This window comes from Phodopus roborovskii, unplaced genomic scaffold (genome assembly GCF_943737965.1).
Source record: "Phodopus roborovskii unplaced genomic scaffold, PHOROB, whole genome shotgun sequence".
In the NCBI taxonomy this organism is placed as follows: Eukaryota; Metazoa; Chordata; class Mammalia; order Rodentia; family Cricetidae; genus Phodopus; species Phodopus roborovskii.
In genome coordinates this window covers 19,006,687-19,026,072 of record NW_026126469.1, presented here as the reverse complement: position 1 = coordinate 19,026,072, position 19,386 = coordinate 19,006,687, and the positions used below count along the sequence as shown (strand labels likewise).

General features: G+C 45.9%; 1 protein-coding gene across 1 annotated transcript in view; it reads right to left on the bottom strand.

Annotated features, from left to right (window-relative positions):
- Positions 1 to 19,386, bottom strand: part of Itgb5 (integrin subunit beta 5) — a 110,833-nt gene that overhangs the window by 52,274 nt on the left and 39,173 nt on the right. Inside the window, exon 5 of the mRNA XM_051191385.1 lies at positions 11,836 to 12,004. Coding sequence (XP_051047342.1) covers positions 11,836 to 12,004 — 169 coding nt within the window. The remainder of the gene's footprint in view (positions 1 to 11,835; positions 12,005 to 19,386) is intronic.

Sequence of the window (19,386 nt, the reverse complement as noted above, 5' to 3'; positions counted from 1 at the left end):
CATGCCTTTAATTCAGCACTCAGGAGGCAGAAGCAGGCAAATCCCTGTGCATTTGAGGCCAGCCTAGTCTACAAAGCTAGTTCCAGGACAACTAGGGCTGTTGCACAGAAAAACCGTGCTCAAAAAACCAAAACAATTAAAAAAAAAAGATAAGAACAGATCCATAGAGCTTTCTGGAAATAGACAAAAACTAGAAACAACCCAAATCTATCCCCAGGTGAACAGCTAAATAAACTGCTGGATAGCTGTACAGTGCTAGGCCACAAAGAGAGTAAGCAGATACATTTACCAGCAAGGACTCTCAGAACAATGGCACAGAATCTAACAGACCAGGCAAAAAAAGAATAATGTGCAGTATGCATAAAATTTAGCAAATAGATCGTATGTGTAATGACAGTCAATTTGTGGTTGCCTGTCAGGAAAGTGAAGTGACAGGCACAAACTCATTTACAGGTATAAATGACACGTTCATTAGCTTACTGACTGGGGTGGGGAACTTGCATGCCTGCCAAAGCACCCATATGGAGGTCAGAGAGCAATCTGTGGGGTCAGTTCTCTCCTCCCACCATTTTAGTGAGACCTAGGGATCAAACTCAGGTTGTCAGGCTTAGTGGTAAACATCTCTGCTGGATGAGCTATAACCAGCCCCATTTTATCTTGGATTTGATGGTGGTCATTTCTTATTTTTTCCAAACAAGACCAGGCATGGTGGAACATATGTGTAATCCTAGCACGCAGGAGGCTGAGGCAGGAGGATTCTAAGTTTGAAGTCAGTCTGGGATACATGTATGAGATTGTTTCAAAACCAAAGGAAAAAGAAAATAAAAACTGTGCCAGATTACATACTTTCAATGTATGGTTTATGTATGTTAACGATACTTCAATACAGTTATTTTTAAAGACCATATAATATATAAAATAAAATAAAGGGTATCTTAAAGACATATATTTCTAAAGAAGGCTTATTTTGCTCAGAGTGTAGTTTAAATACAACACACTCCAAGGGCATGCCAATGGCTGGGAGTGAACTAGCAGTGTCACACATCAGCACTTTTCCTTGGCGGCCATGGCATGCTTGAAGTTGGGTGCTGGCAGATCTGGGTCCAACACCACATCTGCTTCATCTCACCTGTGTGACCCTGAGCGAGGTACTTAATTTTTGACAGTATCAGCTTGCTCATCTATAAGGGAGAGATAATTACTACTGATAAAACACAGATGTTGAAAGGGGCACAAAATGACAGGGAGTATCTGGCCGTGCACCTGCAATGTAGTAAATAAGCAGGAATTGATACTCGCTGCCAACCACCATTTCCACGGGGCCAAAAACTCCCATCTATGCTTCTAACTGAGAAGTTCACCACCCCCTCTTCAGGACTGCAGCACCATCCACGATATTTATCTCCTTTGTGCTTATTTACATTTCCCAATTTTTATGTTGAATGTTTTCTTTATTAAAAAGATTTTCTAAAGTGTCTACCTTTTAGCTGAATGTTTCTCCATGTCTGGGCAAAATCAGCATGTAAACAAAACTGATGTCATTAAACAGACCGGTCAGCCCTCCGGTGAAAATATCACGGGTGGGCGGGGCGGAAGCACTCGGGACTCCGGCAAGAACCCTGGCACCCGGCCAGGACTGCGGTTCACTGGGCTGGGTACATCTGTGTCTAATTCACTGCCAGCCCTCTTCCAGCTTTCAGCCTCTCGGTCCACATTCAGTTTAGATGACCGTGCCTCTTTTGTCAGTGAGACAGGCAACAGGCCCCTCCTCACCTGTCCCTACAATGCGCTGTAGCCTCAGAAGGTTGGGTGTTCAGCCAGTACCCTCCTCTCGGCCCTAAACCTCAAGCTTCCTACCCTCTGCTCTGATCTAACTGTCTCCAAGGAAGGCAGGCTCCTCCCTCCTTGAGAAAAGGCAGCCCTGTAAACCCCACCCTCTCTGGAAAATGTCTCATCGTCAGTCTCTCCTAGGTTCCTTCCCACGTACTTAAAAATATACTCCGTGGCCCATGATCATAACCCTTCCGTGACCCCACTTCTTCACTGGACCCTCGTGCCTCATCTCTCTTAGATACTGCCTGTTTTTCCCTCGGTTCCCCATAATCTGACCTCTCTTGATGGTCCATAAAAAGGGGAACAGGGATTGAGAGTGGGGGACCAGCCCTCCCCACTCTAAGAAAATAAACAAAAGCTGGCTACTCCCCAGGGTGCAGACAGACTCGCTGGCTTATTCACCTCCAACAGCTGGCCCCAGGGAGTTGAGGCCAGGGAGCAGAGGGCTTGGTTCCTGTATTTTGAGGACACAGGTCTCTAGCCTGTGGGGCAATCTGGTTTCTTGAGGCTAGAAGGAGTCACTCTGTGGCTCCAATGTCTGACAACGGGAAACTGGTCCCTCAGAGAATGGTTTCCGCTCTCCTATTCCTGGATCTCCTGAGCATAAGGACTCCCATCCCCTAACAGTAAAGGGGCTGCATGGGCAATCAGGGCGAGGCACTGAGAGATTTGCTAGATACCAGTTCAAAGGAAACTGCTTAGCAAATAAAATTAGTGTGCATGGGAGAGGTCATGGCCGTGGTGGCCAATCAGAGCTTAGAAAGTGTGCTGATGAGAACTTAAGAGACAGGCTCAAGTCAGCTACTGCAAGTGCAAAGCACCAGGGACGGAGTGACTGGGTGAAAAGTCACTTGGAGGTGAGAAGTGAGGGATGTTGCTTGGGCAGAGCACCAGCCTAGCACAAGTGAGGCCCGGGGGTCAATCCAAAGTACTAGAAAGGGGTGAGGAGAGGGGAGGGAGAGGGGAGGGAGAAGAACAGAGAAGAGAAAGGGAAGGGGGGAAGTTTCTTTCTTTTGGCGGTGGTGGTGGGGTGCTGGGTTTCAAGACACGGTTTCTCTATGTAGCTCTGGCTGTCACTTACTCTGTGGACCAGGCTGGCCTCGAACTCACAGAGATCCACCTGCATCTGCCTCCCGAGTGCTGGGATTAAAGGTGTGCACCACTGCACTTGAGATTAACTGTTTCTATGGGCTAGGGAAGTAGTTCAGGGGTACAACACATGCCTAACAGGCAGCAGGCCCTGGGTTCAATTCCAAGTACAAAACAAACAATACAACAGTTCAGCCAGCACATGCCCAAGACTCCCTGGACCCACATTGTAATAAGTAATTTAGATATAGGGACCACACAGAGTATGGCAAGTCAGATGGTCACACTCAAGGATGTGTATTTACGGAAATACATAAAGAACCCCAGTGAGTCTCAGCCAGCCTCGCTCTGGCACAGGAGGTGTTTTCTCTGGCACCTGCCGACGGGCTCAGGGCCCACACCCACTCACTGCCTCAGGCAGCTGCCCTGGCACTGAGCAACAATCCTTGTTAGAAATTCTTCCCTATCAGGAACCCTAGGACTCCAAGCTGCTTCCCCATGGCTACTCACAGGTCCTCTCCAGCTAGAATGACCCATCCCCTCCTCTATGATAGGAGAGGTCAGTTAACACACTCATCACACTATCTACCCTCAGAGGACACTGTTTGCATGTCTACCACCCACCCACCCATATCTGACCTCTATCAACATTTTTAAAAAGAGTTTTTATTTTACATGTATGTGAATCTGCCTGAAGGTATCCATGTGTACATCATGCCTACAGGTGCCCGCAGAGGTCTGAAGAGGGAGTCAGATCTCTTGGGACTAGGGTTACAAACAGTTGTAAGCTTCCATGTGGGCCAGAGTTGAACCTGGGTCCTCTCCTAGGGCAGGAAGCTTTTAACGCCTGAGCCATCTGTGTAGCCTTCTATACACTTAAAACATAATTTCCAGGGTAGATTCAGTCCACTGGATATGTTATGTGTTAGAGGAAAGTAAGGCTGAGACTTCTGATTGGGCCCTGAGTACAGGGCCTATGTCAGATGCACCTTCCAATGGGCTCACAGTAAGCCCAAGGTTCCCCTGATTCATTCGGTAATACTCATTTACGTATGGGGACCACTCATAGCATGGCAAGTCAGAGGGGCATACTCAAGGCTGTCCTGTGGAGAATTTGGAGAGGACCTGGGAATCTGAGAGAAGGCCATGTCCCTCCTGTCTCAGGAAACAGGAGGAAATATCTTCCTCCATGGTGGTAGCTCACTGCCCTGGCTCACTTGTGCAGAGACAACACAATACTCTATGGAAAGCTGCTCAAATGTGGTCGTAGACTAGAGAGGCCCATCAGCTTCAGGGAGGACAGAATAACCCAGCTGTCTGATCTCAAGATCATCCCTCCATGAAGAGGTCCTTAAGCCAAGTCAATACTGCCCCATAGCCCTAGCTGTCACTGAAGAATCACCCCTCCACACTTCCCCTCTGATAAAAAAGATCCATTCTGCAAATGGCATTGTGTGACCATGGCCACTCTATGAGAGCCTAGGAGTAGAATTGGTGGGTCTGAGGCACATTCAAAACTGAGGCAAGTAAGTACTCAAAGCTACCCGGTTTTACAGACTTGATCCACCAGCTTGCTGACCACCCAGTAGATCCCAAGCACTGTCAATCACAGCCAACTGTGCCTGATAAAAAGCAAAGCCATAGCTCCACAGAGAAGCAGCAGTGCAGCCATCTTAGTTGCCCCAAAGGGTTGTAGGAAACCAAGTCGGTGCCTTAGGTCAGGACTGTGCTCTCTTTGGAAGCTCACCCCGCCCACTTCTCTGCTCCTGTGGGATTTCAAAGATAGCACGGGCTCTAATGTCAAGGTTAAGTACATTTAATGCATGCACATGGATCTATCTGCCAACTTCGGCTCTGGCATTTTTACCTATGGCAACTTGGAGACATCACTCAACTTTATTACGCTTGTCACAACAGGAGACAGGACAGCCACTTCCAAAGGAAGGAGTGAAGCAAGCCCGTGGAGCTCGCTGCACAGCTGGGGTAAGTAAAAGGACCGAGCCCGCCTTTCGGGGAGGAAGGCTGTCATTCACCATTGGGTCCTAAGAGGCCAGCTTGCCCAGCTGCACCTTAGCTCTTGTTCTCTCGCTGTCTTCCAAGTAAGGTTAAGATCACAAAGGCAGATCTGTGGCCACCTCAACCTCGAGCCCTTCACAGTAGCTCAGGTGCCACATAAGTATTCAACAAACCTTCAGATTATCAACACAACACTGTATATTAACTTTTCCAGAAGAGATGAGAGGAAGAGGGAATAAGTGTTGGGGGGGGGGGAGTGATGGCCTCTTTGGCCAGTGATAGATTCCACAGCAGGTCCAACCAAGCTTGAGGACCAAAGAGTCTTAATTTTAATGTGGCCCACTGGGGAAATCAAGTTTTCATCCCAAATGACCAAAGGAATGACCAACCACACTGACATTTAGGTCTGTTTCCGTCACTTTTTAACAATAAACATGTTCTCCTTAAGAGTTTGTTTTTCCTGTTTCTAATCATACTTTGTAATGAAATATGCTTGGGGGAAAAATCTTCTCTGTGGTTACATTTAATGAGGCCACAGCATAGAATTTCTTTCCTCGGGGAAAGGAAGTCTGTGACTCAGGTCCTAAACATCCACCTCAAGTCCAAGCCCCAAAGAGCACAGCAGGGTATCTCTGGTGCAGGCTTGGGAGCAAGGTCCAAGCTGGACCGAAGACACCATAGAATGTATAGTGTTGAGCCATACAGATTTTCCACTTGGGCAACTAAGGACGTAGCTCAGTGCTAGTGCCCTTGCCTGAGCAATCAAGACCCTTGGTTTGATTCCCAGCACTACAGAAAGTAAATGAATAAATAAAGCATTTGTGTTTGTAGGAAAGATACCAATAGGCAAATATCAATGATAAACAAATAGCAGTAATTTCATATGGGTCAGTGGAATGCTTATAAACAAATGTTTAATTTACCCTCAATTAGATCCCATAACTCAAAAGTAGTAGCTAGCTGGGCATGGTGGCACATACCTTGAATGCCAGCACTTGGGAGCAGGGCAGGTAGATCTCTGTGAGTTAAGAGGCCAGCCTGATCTGCAGAGTGAGTTCTAGGCCAATTAGGGAAACCTGTCTTTAAAAAGACAGAAAACCATGAAAGCAGGGGCCCTCTCTCAATTTCTCTAGTATTGCCAATACACAGCACTAACAGCTGTACTTCAGAAGGCGGGATGCCCTGAAGGAGCAGAGCATGGTGGGAAGGTGGACAAGCGATGAGCAGGACAATCCAGCTATTTCTGGGCTTCCTTCAGAAGCAAAGGCACCTATAGCACAAGACATTGCTCCCTTGCCAAATGTCTACCAAAGACCTAGCCTGTGTTAGGCAGTGCAATGACTACACCTTTAGTGTCTCAAGGAGGAGACACCCCACTCAAATAATAGCAAAAAAAAAAATTGACGTGGGAGACCCTGACCTAGTGAGGGCGATTGATCAGGGAGTAGGCCCTGATGAACAAACAATTAAGCTGGCATTTACAATATAAGCAAACTAAGTTGGACATGCAAAGAAAGGAAAGCAGTTCAAAGGGCTGAGAGGTCACCCAGTGGTAGAGAGCACTTGCCCAGCGTGTCGCAGGTCCAAGGTTCAGGTTCTAGTCTTCCAGTTCTGAACCACCCCCAACACAGACAGACAGACAGACAGACAGGCGTGTGTGCACATGCGCGCTTGCGCGCGCGCGCACACACACACACACACACACACACACACACACACACACACACACACACACTTTGATGTTTAAGAAAAGCAGGCTCAGGGAGGGATGGTATTAGAGTATAAGACTTTGAGGGTGGGGAAGCTGCCCTGCACAATACTGTAATGGGGAGAAGGCAGTTACTCATTTGTTAAAAGTACAGAATGCATAACCAACACCAAGACTGAAATGCACGGTGGATATGATATGTATCAACAACAGCTCACGGGCTGGAACAAGCACACCATATTGATGTGGTATATGAAGATGCAGGAGGCTGGAGGCGGGGTGGAAGCAGCTTGAAGCAATGAATTCTATTAAGAAGGAAATGAAGGAAAGCTAAGAGTGCTGGGGGTAGGCAGAGTGAAGCAAGTAGCATGTGCAAGAGGCCAGCTGCAGTCAGATTAAGTGACTCCAGGCTGCTGTGGTTGAATGCGGAGGCCATGAGGGAGGCCGAGGAAACTGACATCCTGGTCATTATGGAAGTAACGCTTCAGGCACCCATGGAGCTGCCTGGATTTCCCCCTAGTTTCCTGTCCCTGCCATGGTCAGGGAGGGAGACTGCCAGCATGTGACGATGCCTTCTATGACAGGGAAGCGATGCAGGCACGCAGCTGGTTTATACCAGAGGGTAATGGAGATGGGCTCTTGCCAGTGCTATTTCCCACGCCCTGTGTGAGAATACCCAGCTGTCAGCAGGGCAGTGTAACCTCCAGCATGGCAAATCATGGGTCACAGAATTTGAAATGTCACCAAACTAGTAGAGTGATGTGAAAGCAAGTATTAAACCACAGTCAAGGGACTAGGGAGGTGGCTCAAACCAGTAAAGACACTAGCTGCAGGGACATGGAAACCCAACTTGATCCAGAAGCCATGTAAAAAGCCTGATGTGGTGCACATCTGTAATTCTAGCATTCCTATGGCAGGTAAGAGGTGGGAACAACAGTCACCCTTTGGCGTCTTCTGACCTGCCTGATTTCTTGTAGGCCTCAGACTTGCGCCTTTCCGCATGTGTGTTCTCGATCTCTCCCTACACACACACACAACACACACACACACACACACACACACACACACACACACACACGGGGGGGGGGGGGTATAGAATACTTTTAATAGTTTCCTAAAGATACTGTTGCAAAGGAAAAGCAAACAGGCTCTGGAACCCACAGCCCTGAGGCCATACTCACCACAGCACCCACCCCCATCCTCCCGAGGCTGGGGATGCTTCCTGTTTGGGAAAGTAGGAAAGCAAACATAACTCTAGTCTGAATCATCCATCATCCATCAGCCGGCACAAACAACTTAAAAGTCAACTTCTGGAAAGTTCTGAGGGAAACAGTAAAACTGATGAAGGGAAAAACCATAATTCTGACCCAGAAAAGGTATAGACAAATTCATAGGCTTATATGGCATTAAAGGCAATGGCATGCTCCAATTCTAACCCAGTTATGAATGCTACATTGGCAAGAGATGCTTTCGTGAGAGAGCCATCACTTAGCCCCAACTGCCATTAACTGCCTCAGCAATCGAGCAGCTAGGGGAAGCTACCACTAGTAACAGCAGAGTCCATGTCCTGAGTAGAATCCTAAAGAAAAGCAGGTATTCCTTTATCTTCTACAAAGAACATCTTTGCAAGGTAGACACATGATGCCTTAGAGGATGACTTTTTGTTTTTGTTTTTTTCCCCCAAGATAGGGTTTCTCTGTGTAGCCCTGGCTATCCTAGAACTCACTCTATAGACCAGACTGGCCTTGAACTCATAGAAATCTACCTGCCTCTGCCTCTCCACCACCGCCCAGCTGAGTTAGCCTCTAAGGATAGCCATGTCATAAGCCTAAGTCCACAAGTTGATAATGAATAGTCCGACCCAGAGGAACCAGAGCAAGGAGAACCCATGATGCTGTGAGTCAGGCCTGTTCTCTGATCATCACCAACAGCAAAGGTTACCAGAAACAGAGGTGCACACGTACACGGTGCAGGGCAGACTGTCCAGGCAACTCTGGACCTATGAGGAGTCGGCCAAGTACACAGGACTCCTTTCTTCCTTTGTTACACCCAGTTGGCAGAACTAAGTTGAAGAGCCTCTAAAATGGGCAAATAGGAGCAGACCCAGTGAACAAAGGCATGCTTAAGTATTGTAAATGGTATCTGAGCGATCCCTCAAATAATAGAGAGAGTCTCTGTAAACAGAAAACAAGATAGGCCATGAGTGGTGATCACTAAAAGTAAACAACAGACACAGAGTTTAATTTCTTATTTCTCCACTATTATGTTTGAAAGGCTTCAAAATAAAAAAATAGCATATATTCATAGTAGAAATTTAATAACAAAATTTTAAAAACCACCGAGAAAAATAAAAACATAATTCTATAACCTAAAAATACTGCTATCATTCTGGTCTATTTCTAACATTTTCTTTCTTTCCTGTGTATGTGCACATATACACAGATACCACAACATTTGTGTGGAGGACGGAGGACAACTTGAGGAAGTTGGTTCTCTCCTTATATATCATGCAGGTTCCTGGGATTATCCCCAGGTTTACCAGCAGGTACCTCTATCCATTGGAAAACATCACCAGCCCACTTTTCTTTTTATTTATCAAACATGATTATTCTAGCCATAATGGTTTTTAGTCTGCCTTCCTTAGTCCACTCTTAATTTCTCTTAGGCATTGTTCAAGTTGCTAAAGTTTCTGTTTAGTTGGTTGTTTTTGAGGAAGAATCTCTTTATGTAGCCCTGGCTGGTCTAGAACTCACTTTGTAGACTGGGCTGGCCTTGAACTCACAGACATTTTCCAGCCTCTGCCTCCCAAGTGCTAAGATTATAGGTATATACAACACTGCCTGACCCTTAAGTTGCTTAAGATTTTTAATGGTATGATTTTGGCGCCTAGTCATTCACCAAAAGCTAGCCTATGACCTAATCTCAACACTTTAGCTACAATAAGAAAGTCTTCAGTAGCTGGGCAGTGTTGGCACATGCCTTCAATCCCAGCACTAGGGAGGTAGAGGCAGGCAGATCTCTGTGAGTTCAAGGCCCCTGGTCTACAGAGGACAGGCTCCAAAGCTATACAGAGAAATCCTGTCTTGAAAAAATCCAAACAACAAAAAAAAGTCTATAATAAACCAGGAAAAATTACATTTCTTATCAATTAGGCAATTTCAAATGAGAAAGAAATGTCTTAAAACATGTGTAAATGTAACTCCATAGCACAGAAGTGGGGAAAAGGTAAAGAGAAACTGGAGGCTTGCAGATAGCATAATTCTAAACAATCATTAACTTTCCCTGTGCAAAGGCCATGCTGAAACTACAAAGGTCTAAGGCTGACTTAGCAGTTCATACAGTGCCTCTCAGTCGATTGACAGGTTCAAGCAAAAAGTTCAGGAAATCTGCTAGAAGCCAAACTCCACAGGGTAGACTATTCTGTCCACTGGGGATGGAACAGGAGGATTGTGCAGGCACCAGGGTGGGCTCTGGTTTCTCTCTGGACCAGATACCAACTTTGCCAGCATTTGCTGTGCTCTTCATCTAGCAGACCTACTAATGCCAGGCGGGGCCTGTAACTGAGTTTTTCTCCCACCCACACAGCTTTTAATAATGACTCCCTCCTAAAGAAAATCCATCAAATTCTCTGGGTAATCTTACCCAGAGGTGAGGGTAATCTTACATGTTTCCCTGCACTATTTGTCCTCTGACAAAATATTGAATTTGGCTGAATGTGAAGACAATGCCTCTCTGAGCAATATCTGAAAACGAGTTTAAAAAAAGAGAGAGAAAACAACCCATAAACTATTTCATGACACATGGAAGATTCAGGGATGAGTGCATCATAGCTGTATTCCATCTGGCCTTCAGACTGAAGAAGAAAAAAAAAAAAGGCCTCCCACCAGAGACCTCTGACTTAGACCATGTGCTACTGGCCAGCAGCCGCCCAATGGATGGTAAGGTAAGCTGCCATGATCTCCCACTCTGAGAGCCCCCAGGCCTTCTCAAAGGCACAGCCTGAGGAACCAGGAAGGAGAGCTGATGCCTTCTGTGCCTCTTCCTTCCCCTTAGCCATCTGTCTGACGTTTGAGGGTTCTTATTTCAGAAATGACAGCAGTGACTTTCTTCTTATCTTTGTCAAGGGTGATTATTAGAGAGGAACGTGAATATAGAACAAACCCAGCCAACACACACTCAGAAACACAAGAGTTCGGATCACCGAGGAAGCAAACAGCAGCCAGTGCATAGCCTCGAAGCTAGGTTTTAACCTCTTCCTTTGACATCCCAAACGTTTAAGAGTGCCTACCACTCCACCACTCACGAACTCCCATAGGTTTTCAAAGACCAAGAGGCTGAAGAGATGGCTCAGTGTTTACAGCACTCTGCTCTTCCAGCGGACCCAGGTTAGACTCTTAGTCACTCACACAGAGGTTTACAACTGTCTCTAACTCCAGTTCAGAAGACTCTGAGGACCTGTCTTCCCACCTCCATGGGCACTGAGCATGCATATCCACTTACATACATGCAGGCAAGAAATTCATTCACATAACATTTAAAAACAAAATAAGTAGCTCATATTTTAAAAGAAGAATGTGTTGCCAGTGTGGACAATCTGCTGAGCTTTACTGAAATTGCTAAGCTTCTGGACACACACCAGGAGGATGAACGTAATGACACTGCAAGCATGCTTCAGTAATGAGCTGCAGGATAGTTAATCTTCTGTTGCTGCTATTAGGCTCTTTGATAGTAGAAAATCACTTAACAATAAGTTGTTATCGATCTTCCACTTATATACTGGGACCCTCTCAAAGTCTAAGCTCATTCACTTCTGACAGGTCTATGCTCTCTCTCTGGATCCACATATCACAGAAAAGGAGGAAAACAAAAACACAGACATGCAACTGAAGAGTTTGAGTGATTCTCTTTTTCAGCTTGGTTCCCCAGTCATGCAATCTATAAGGTTAAAAAAAAAAAAAACCGCCCCCCCCAAAAGGCAATGCATAAACACAGAGCAGCTGTCCTCTGGCAAACACACTATCCCATTGCACAGAGCCACACCCCGCCATGGAGATGGGACAAACTCAATTCATCCCAGTCCAACCGACTTGATTGCTAGAGATTTCCCCAAGGTGATGCAAGAATGGATGGGAGCCACATGCGTGGGTGGCTCAAAGCCTGCCCCATGGAGGCTGAAACCAGAAAGTTACCTTGCAGACAGCCGCCTGGAGGACAGCATCAAAGCCCCCTTCCGGGGCATCACGGTTCCGGGACACCCTCTGCTTCCTCACTTCCTCGTTGAAACTGTCGACTCTGTCTGTGAGAGGCAGCAGATGGCGGAACCCGAAGGAGGGGACACAGTTTGGGAATAACTTGTAACTAGAGAAAGAAAAGAGAAGAGTCGCTTTTCCATCATCATCGGCTCCAAGTCTTTTCAATTTTTAATTACGTTTCCTTATTTTAGTGTGCATGTATGCGTACACACACAAGTGCAAGTCAGTGAACAACTTGCAGAGATTAGTTCTTTCTTAAATCATATGGGTTCTGGGGGGTCAAACTCAGGTCATCAGGCTTAGTGGCAGTCACCCCTGCCCACTGAACCACCTCTCTGACCCCATCTCTAAATATCAATCGAGTGTTCTGGCCTTCGCTGCATCCCTTGAAAATTGTCAATCAACATTTACCCAGCACCTACCATCTACTCCGGGATAAGCATAGTAGAGAGAACAAAGATAAATAACAGCTAGCCCTCGATGGGGGCACACAGGCAGACCATGGAAGTGTGCAGACAATGACTCAAAGTGGGGGTCACAGTAGACCCTGTGGCTGGGGGAAGATTTGACAAAGGCCTTGGGAGAAGAGTGGGACCAGTGGCATGACCAAGGTGGACAATGGCCAGTGAGGGCAACATAGCAGGGCTATTTGGGTAACCAGTTTTCTTCCGTGTGCTGCTGCCATGAGACAGAGGATGTGCTGGCACGAGAAGAGATACAGAAGGGATTCATTTATAACACTGCAATGATAAAGCGTCCACTCTAAGTTTCTTCAAATGGGAAACTGAGAACTTGGAACGACATGCATTTCAAAGTACTGCCAGGTTAATTTCGGGGGGAAACCGTAAGAGGTCCCATTCCTAGAGGAAAGTAGTTTCCAATGACATCACCAAGCCTGGGCACTGAAACAGGAAGAGAGGCCTTGAATGGGTTCTTGGGATAAAGGAGAGGGCAGAGTGTGCAAGCCACAGAAAAGAACACTAGCTGAGCCGTGTGGAGAAAGCAGACAGAGGAAGGCCAGTGTGCTGGACGCAGAGTAAAAGAGACAGACTAAGAGGACGTGGGGGGCAGTCTGGCCCAGACCCGCAGGATCTGTGGCCCTGTAAAGGAAGTCTCTCTTTAGAAAAACAAGAAGCCCGGGAGAAAGGCTTTTGAGTCCCATTCAAGATGTGCCTGGGAAGGGAACTAGGCTTAGCAACTACTAGAGGTTCCAGTATCTCTGCTGCCAAGACCAGCCATGCCAGGACAGGTCTAGGCAGGCTCCTCTCCTCTGCAGAGAGGCAAGCTTTGGCTGTCTGGGAGGGAGCTCTATCACCAACAGTCACAATGCCACACAGACCTCACACGATGCTGGGGACAGATCACACCCCTGCCCCCAGACCCCTACACACACACACACACACACACACACACACACACACACACACACACACACTTCCAATCCACCAGACAGTTTGTTCTCCCCAGCTAGACTTTCCCCTGCCTGCTTTGAGTCTTCACAAACACCCTAAGCTTAGACTGGGCAGCTATTTTTAAATCCACACCTCAGGCCACCCTGAGATTTTGTGTACCCTCCTCAACATATAAAGGCAAGCATGGGGGGGGGGGGCTGCAGAGATGGCTCAGTGGTTAAGAGCATTGGCTGCTCTTCCAAAGGACCCAGCTTCAATTACCAGCACACCCATGGCAGCTCACAACTGTCTGTAACTCCCAAGATCCGACAACTTCAATGCACATAAAATAAATAAAAAACAAAAAACAAGTGTGGACATTACATTCCCATTGGAAGGAGCTGAGACCCCACCCACTCCTATTTGACTGATAGGCAAGCCCAGAGGGGAGGGAAACACCCTCAACTGCATTCCAATCTTCCTCCAAGCTCCTATTCCCTTCTGTTGTTCACTGCCACTGCTTAGAAGCATAGAGCCTTGGGTGTGTTTGCTGTGACAGTTGGAGGAGAGACTGAATAGCTACTGTGAAAGGAGAAGGCTCACAGGGATGGTGCTCAGTGTTTACACCTCCTGCACAGAAATGAAGAGTGAGTGCTGGAGAAAAACCTGAACCATGCATAGCCCAGTCAGGGACACCTCTGACTGAACACAGCTTTGCCACACAGACACTGGGAAGGTCTCTACTGAAACAGCATGCCACCTGGGACCAGACTTCTGGCTTAGTCCTTGGAGTTGCTCCAGAGTGGCCCAGAGATCTGTGTTTTAGTCACCAGCCAGGAGATTAAACCCCCACGCACACTGTGTCTGTACTATGGAATCCCAGTGGAGGGACATTTAAGAAGAGTTACTGAGTTTAAGATTATTAACCAGGAAGATGAAAAATAAAAACAGAGCTGGGGGAGAAAGAACTGCGTTATGCATGTGCACACACGTGCATGCATGTACCCATACAGTCATGTAAAAAGTGAATCCTGAGCTGGGAGTGGTGCATGCCTTTAGTCCCAGCACTCTGGAGGCAGAGGCAAGTGGATCTCTAAGTTCAGGGCCAGCCTGGTCCGCAAAGTGAATTCCAGGACAGCTATGGTTACATAGAAACCCTATCTTGGAAAAAAACAAAAACCAACAGTGAATCTTGTTGGAACACATTAGATGTAGGCAAGTTCCAAAAATGATGTAATATTCAACACAAGATTGTAGACTGAGTAAATATGGAAGGCATCTCTCTTATTCTGAATGTAGAGGACTTCTTGACAAAAAAAAAAATAAAATTTAAAAAGTGTTCCTAGACAGACATGATTGGAGGCTACAAGAGAAAAGGAAAGAAATGGTTCATAAATGTATGAGCTGAAGAGAGGGCATGGGACCCAAGAGCTCTCGTAAGGGGTGAAAGAAGCCTAAGTTTGTAGCTAGTCCTAGGAGGAGCCCAGTGGAGTCTGGAGCTGCCTGGCTCTCACTCAACAGGAGAAGCTAGATGCTACTAAGAGCTGCAGTACTGAACCAGCCATGCAGTCTCCAACCACCAGCCTAGAAAAGAGGCAAGAACGTTTACTATCCACTGTAAATGAGAAAAAAAGAGAAAAACCTGAGGTCTCAAGAGAAGGTTGATTAAGGTGGTTAAGAACACTTGTTGAGGACCTGAATTCACCTGTAACTCCAGCTCTAAGGGATCAAACACCTCTGGACTCCACTCACCGCCCCCAACACATGACATAATTAAAAATAAATTTTTTAAAAGGAGAGAGAGAACCTCTCATAAAAATGGCATTAGGGCTAAAGACAGGCTCAATGGCTAAGAAGGCTTGCTGCTCTTCCAGAGGGTTGCCTATAACTCCAGCTCCAGGGGATCCGATATCCTCTTCTGGCCTTCTTGGGCACCAATGCACACACATACACATAAATTAAAAAACATACAAACAGACATACACATGTAGTGATGCAATATATGAAAATATCTCTTACATTCTAAGAGACTAGAACTTTCGCTGGACCTCACCACTCAGTTCATAATATACCTTAAAGTCACTTAAGACCTAAGACTGCTGTCCTCTGTGCTCAGCCTGTTTGTTTAAGCTGTCTTTAAGAGAACACTTTAACACCCATCCTTGTATGCCTTGGACATCCCGTGTAATCAACTTTTACAACCTAAGCCAATGCACGGCTTCGATCTTAAATTATTTGCTCTCCCATGCTCCCGACCCACAGTAGTGACTGTGTAACACTGGTTGAGAAGAGTGAAAATAGAGGCTGAAAGCAATCTTCTAAGAGAATGTCCACTGTAAATGCTGAACATCACATTTGGATATGACTTGACAAACGATGATGTTTGTAATAACACTGTTATCTCAGTTGGCTGGAGTCAGCGACTTAGCCTCTTGCAAAACTCTAATTTTCTGTAAAGTACCTCTTCCTCTCTGGGCTTGGGCTTAGGTTCTGGAGAAATGCCTAAACAAACCAAGAAGGTCACTGACAGGAAATATGGGACCCGCTGCGGTGTCTCCATCAGGAAAATGGTGAAGAAAATTGAAATCAGTGAGCATGGTAAGTACACCTGCTCCTTCTGTGGCAAGACCAAGATGAAGAGACGAGCTGTTGGCATCTGGCACTGTGGTTCTGGAATGAAAACAGTGGCTGATGGGGCCTGGACCTACAACATGACCGCTACTCTCACAGTGAAATCTGCCATCCGAAGACTGAAGAGACTGAAAGCCAGAAGAGTTACATTTGAGACGGCCTAGCCTGCAATGAATGCGCTAATTTACATAAAAAAAATCTCATTCTTTCCCCATAGGATGCTTTCTGTGCTTTTCAATAAATGCAGTGCAGAGCCCTCTGTTAGGTATACACACACACACACACACACACACACACACACACACACACACACGGACAGATTCACAAGAGAGTCTTTGGGCAAGTGTCAATTCAGACAGGGGACAGATGATACACAGAGCATGAATTAGAGAATTCAAATCTGGCTTGCTCTTGGTTAAATGACACCAAGAAGTGTCTTGTCTCTTTCTTTAATGGGACACCAACTCACAATTTGTGACTCAGAGTTTATTAATGAGTTCAAACCTAGCACCTATTCATGCACGAATATACATACACATAAATGTATGTATGTATGTATGTATGTATGTATGTATGTATGTATGTATGCTGTGGGAGTAGAAAAAGGCATCAGATTCCCCATCCCTGAAACTAGAATTACAGGCAGTTGAGAACTGCTGGGAACCAGACCCAGGTCCTCATTAAAAAATAAAAAGTCATTCCAGGTCCTAGTGATGAGAATCCCCAACTTTTATGGTAAAGAAACTCCCAACTTCTGGGCCATGTCAGTCAGCATTTAATACCAGTACTTGGGAGGCAGAGGCAGGTGGCTCTCTGTGAGTTCCAGGACAGCCAGGGCTACATAGTGAGACCTTGTCTCAAAAACCAAAACAGAAAGAAATCCCCAGCTGAGAAATTAACAGGAAAAGCAGCCCCACTGTCAACACAGAAGGTTGGCTCACAGTAGAAAACAGGCTCTGATGAAGATGAGCTAATGAAAACATTTCACACCACGTGAGAGGCTAGCAGCCCCAAGGAATGTCAGCAAACCTCACACTCAAGAACAGAATGCTCTGAAAATCCCTAGGACAGGACTTTTGAAACAGTGAAACAAGCTAAAGGAATGACCGCCAAAATCAGGCAGGAAACGTCTAGATAATTAAAAACAAACAACAAAAACTAAAAGTCTCAAAGTATCTAAAACACAAGGTCTGAGAAAAGGACAAAGTAAAAATTATAGTAAGAGCCTGGCGGTGGTGGTGCTCATCTTTAATCCCAGCACCCAGAAGGCAGAGGCAGGGGGATCTCTGGTCTACACGGTGAGTTCTATGACAACCAGAACTACACAGAAAAACCCATTCTCAAAAAACCTAGAGGATGGATGGATGGATGGATGGATGGATGGATGGATGGATGGATGGATGGAAGATAAAAAGAAAAAATACAGTCACGGAGGTCAAAAGCACCTCAGTATACAGATCACACTGAAGAACAAAATTGTAACCTGGAAGGGTTTTCTATCACACAGCTGTGGGGACAGAGTTACATGAGGAAAAGTAAGAAACATGGCATTTAGACTGAGAAGCTCTAAGTGACACCTACTAGTGGATGACCATGGAGGGAAGAGACAGGAACTGATCACAGGGATACTGTTAGAACCTTCCAGACACAGATGACACAGCCCAGGAGGCACTGAACAATGTAAACATGTAAAACAGTAACCCCAGCCGCACAGAGAGACAGCCAGACACAGTCAGGAGGGTGTGACTGAGCAGGATCAGGAGAACTGCATGTCGCCTCAGGCACAAAGATGTCAGAAGGCAGTGCAATGACACCTTCAAGGTGACAAAGGAACACGATGGCTTCCTGGGGAAACACACTCTAAGGGTGGTAGAAGCATATCAATAGTGATGGATGGATGGATGTGTTTTCATACATCCATGTTTTTAGGTGAATGGATCTCCACGCCAGCTCAATTAAAGAAAAAGTTCCTCAACCAGAAACTGAAAACAGGATGTCAGTGAGTACTGGATTTCCTAGTGGCGTTCCTGTGCCTCAGGACAGTTAGTAATCTGATGCTTATATTACTTCTTTCTCCCCGTGGCAAGCCTGGCTCTTCTTCAGATTTAGTGTTTCTGCTGTATTCTATACCGAGTGGAGAAAACCTACAAACTCTGGTTATTTGTGGCTAGTTGGTTTTTAGATGTCAGTAACTAACTCAGAGCCTTAAAAACAGAAAAGCAAACAAGGCATGCGTTGTCCCAGACCTGGTGTGGGACAGCTAGATTACAGGACCTGGCCTGTGCTGTCCCTCTCAACTTGCAAAGGACTCTCCATGGAGACTGGGGACCCCAGGGTGGGAAGCTCAGCCCAGAGCCACAGTGTCTTTCCTAGTACTTCCTGGCTTACAAAAGAGAGATTTACATGACTTAGATTTGAGGTTTCCTGCCTAACACGCTTGCTTCAATGATTTCCTGTCTTAGGAACAGCTTTTCAGAGTGTTGTCAAGAACTGCTCTGTCTGCCACTGTGTCTGCCTGCAGGGCTTTTTTCAGAGTAGGAACTCTGAAAAGCTACGTGGAGGAGCCTTGACTATGAGGATGCTAAGCACCCAAACTGGTCCTTGATCCTCTGCCAGCTCCCAGTCCAGCATCTCTTGCGGGTGCAGACACACCCTGTCTGAGAGTCAGAGCCCAATCAGGGCAGGGACAGAAAGGACAGGATAGAATCACTGTTCCAATGCATTAAAAAAAAAAAAAAAATGTTTTGATTCAGATGCTGTTGCTCCCAGTAAGTAGCAAAATTCCAACAATGTGGTCTGGAGACAGCTGACAGAGGGGACCAGATCTACTAATAATAACCTAGCTTATGGCTACTTGTGGCACTGAAGAAGCTACACCCAGCAAATGATGCCCAGCATCTCTTTATGCTTAAGGAGCTTTGAATAATCTTATTGGGGTTTTCTTTTCTTCCTTTTCCTGATTTTTTATTTGTTTTTTCAAGACAGGGTCTTTCTCTTTAAGTAGCCCTGGCTGTCCTACAACTAGCACTCTAGACCAGGCTGGCCTTGAACTTGGAGATCTTCTGGAATCAAAGGTGTATGTCACCATCACCTGACTTATTTTACTGTTTTTCAATCTTTGTGTTGTTTCTTATTCCTGGTTACAGTTACAAAGCTAACCTGGTATCCAGCCTCTTATTTCAGAGTATGGGAGCAGACAGTCCCATTTAAAGTACAATCATCCCGGCATGTGTGGAAGGGGTCTAGATCCCTGAGCCACTGCTTAGAGAAGAGGCATCCACTGATCAGGAGGCCTCACTAGAATTATAGATAAGCAGGAAATAAAACCGGAGCAAGTTTGCCCATTACATGCTTTAGGATCTGTGTAAAAAGTTAGAAACTCCTACTTTTTAATAATTTGCCAAATACTTTCTAATTTGAGCACTTAAATTATGTAAAAACAAACAAACAAAAAAAATGGAAAAAA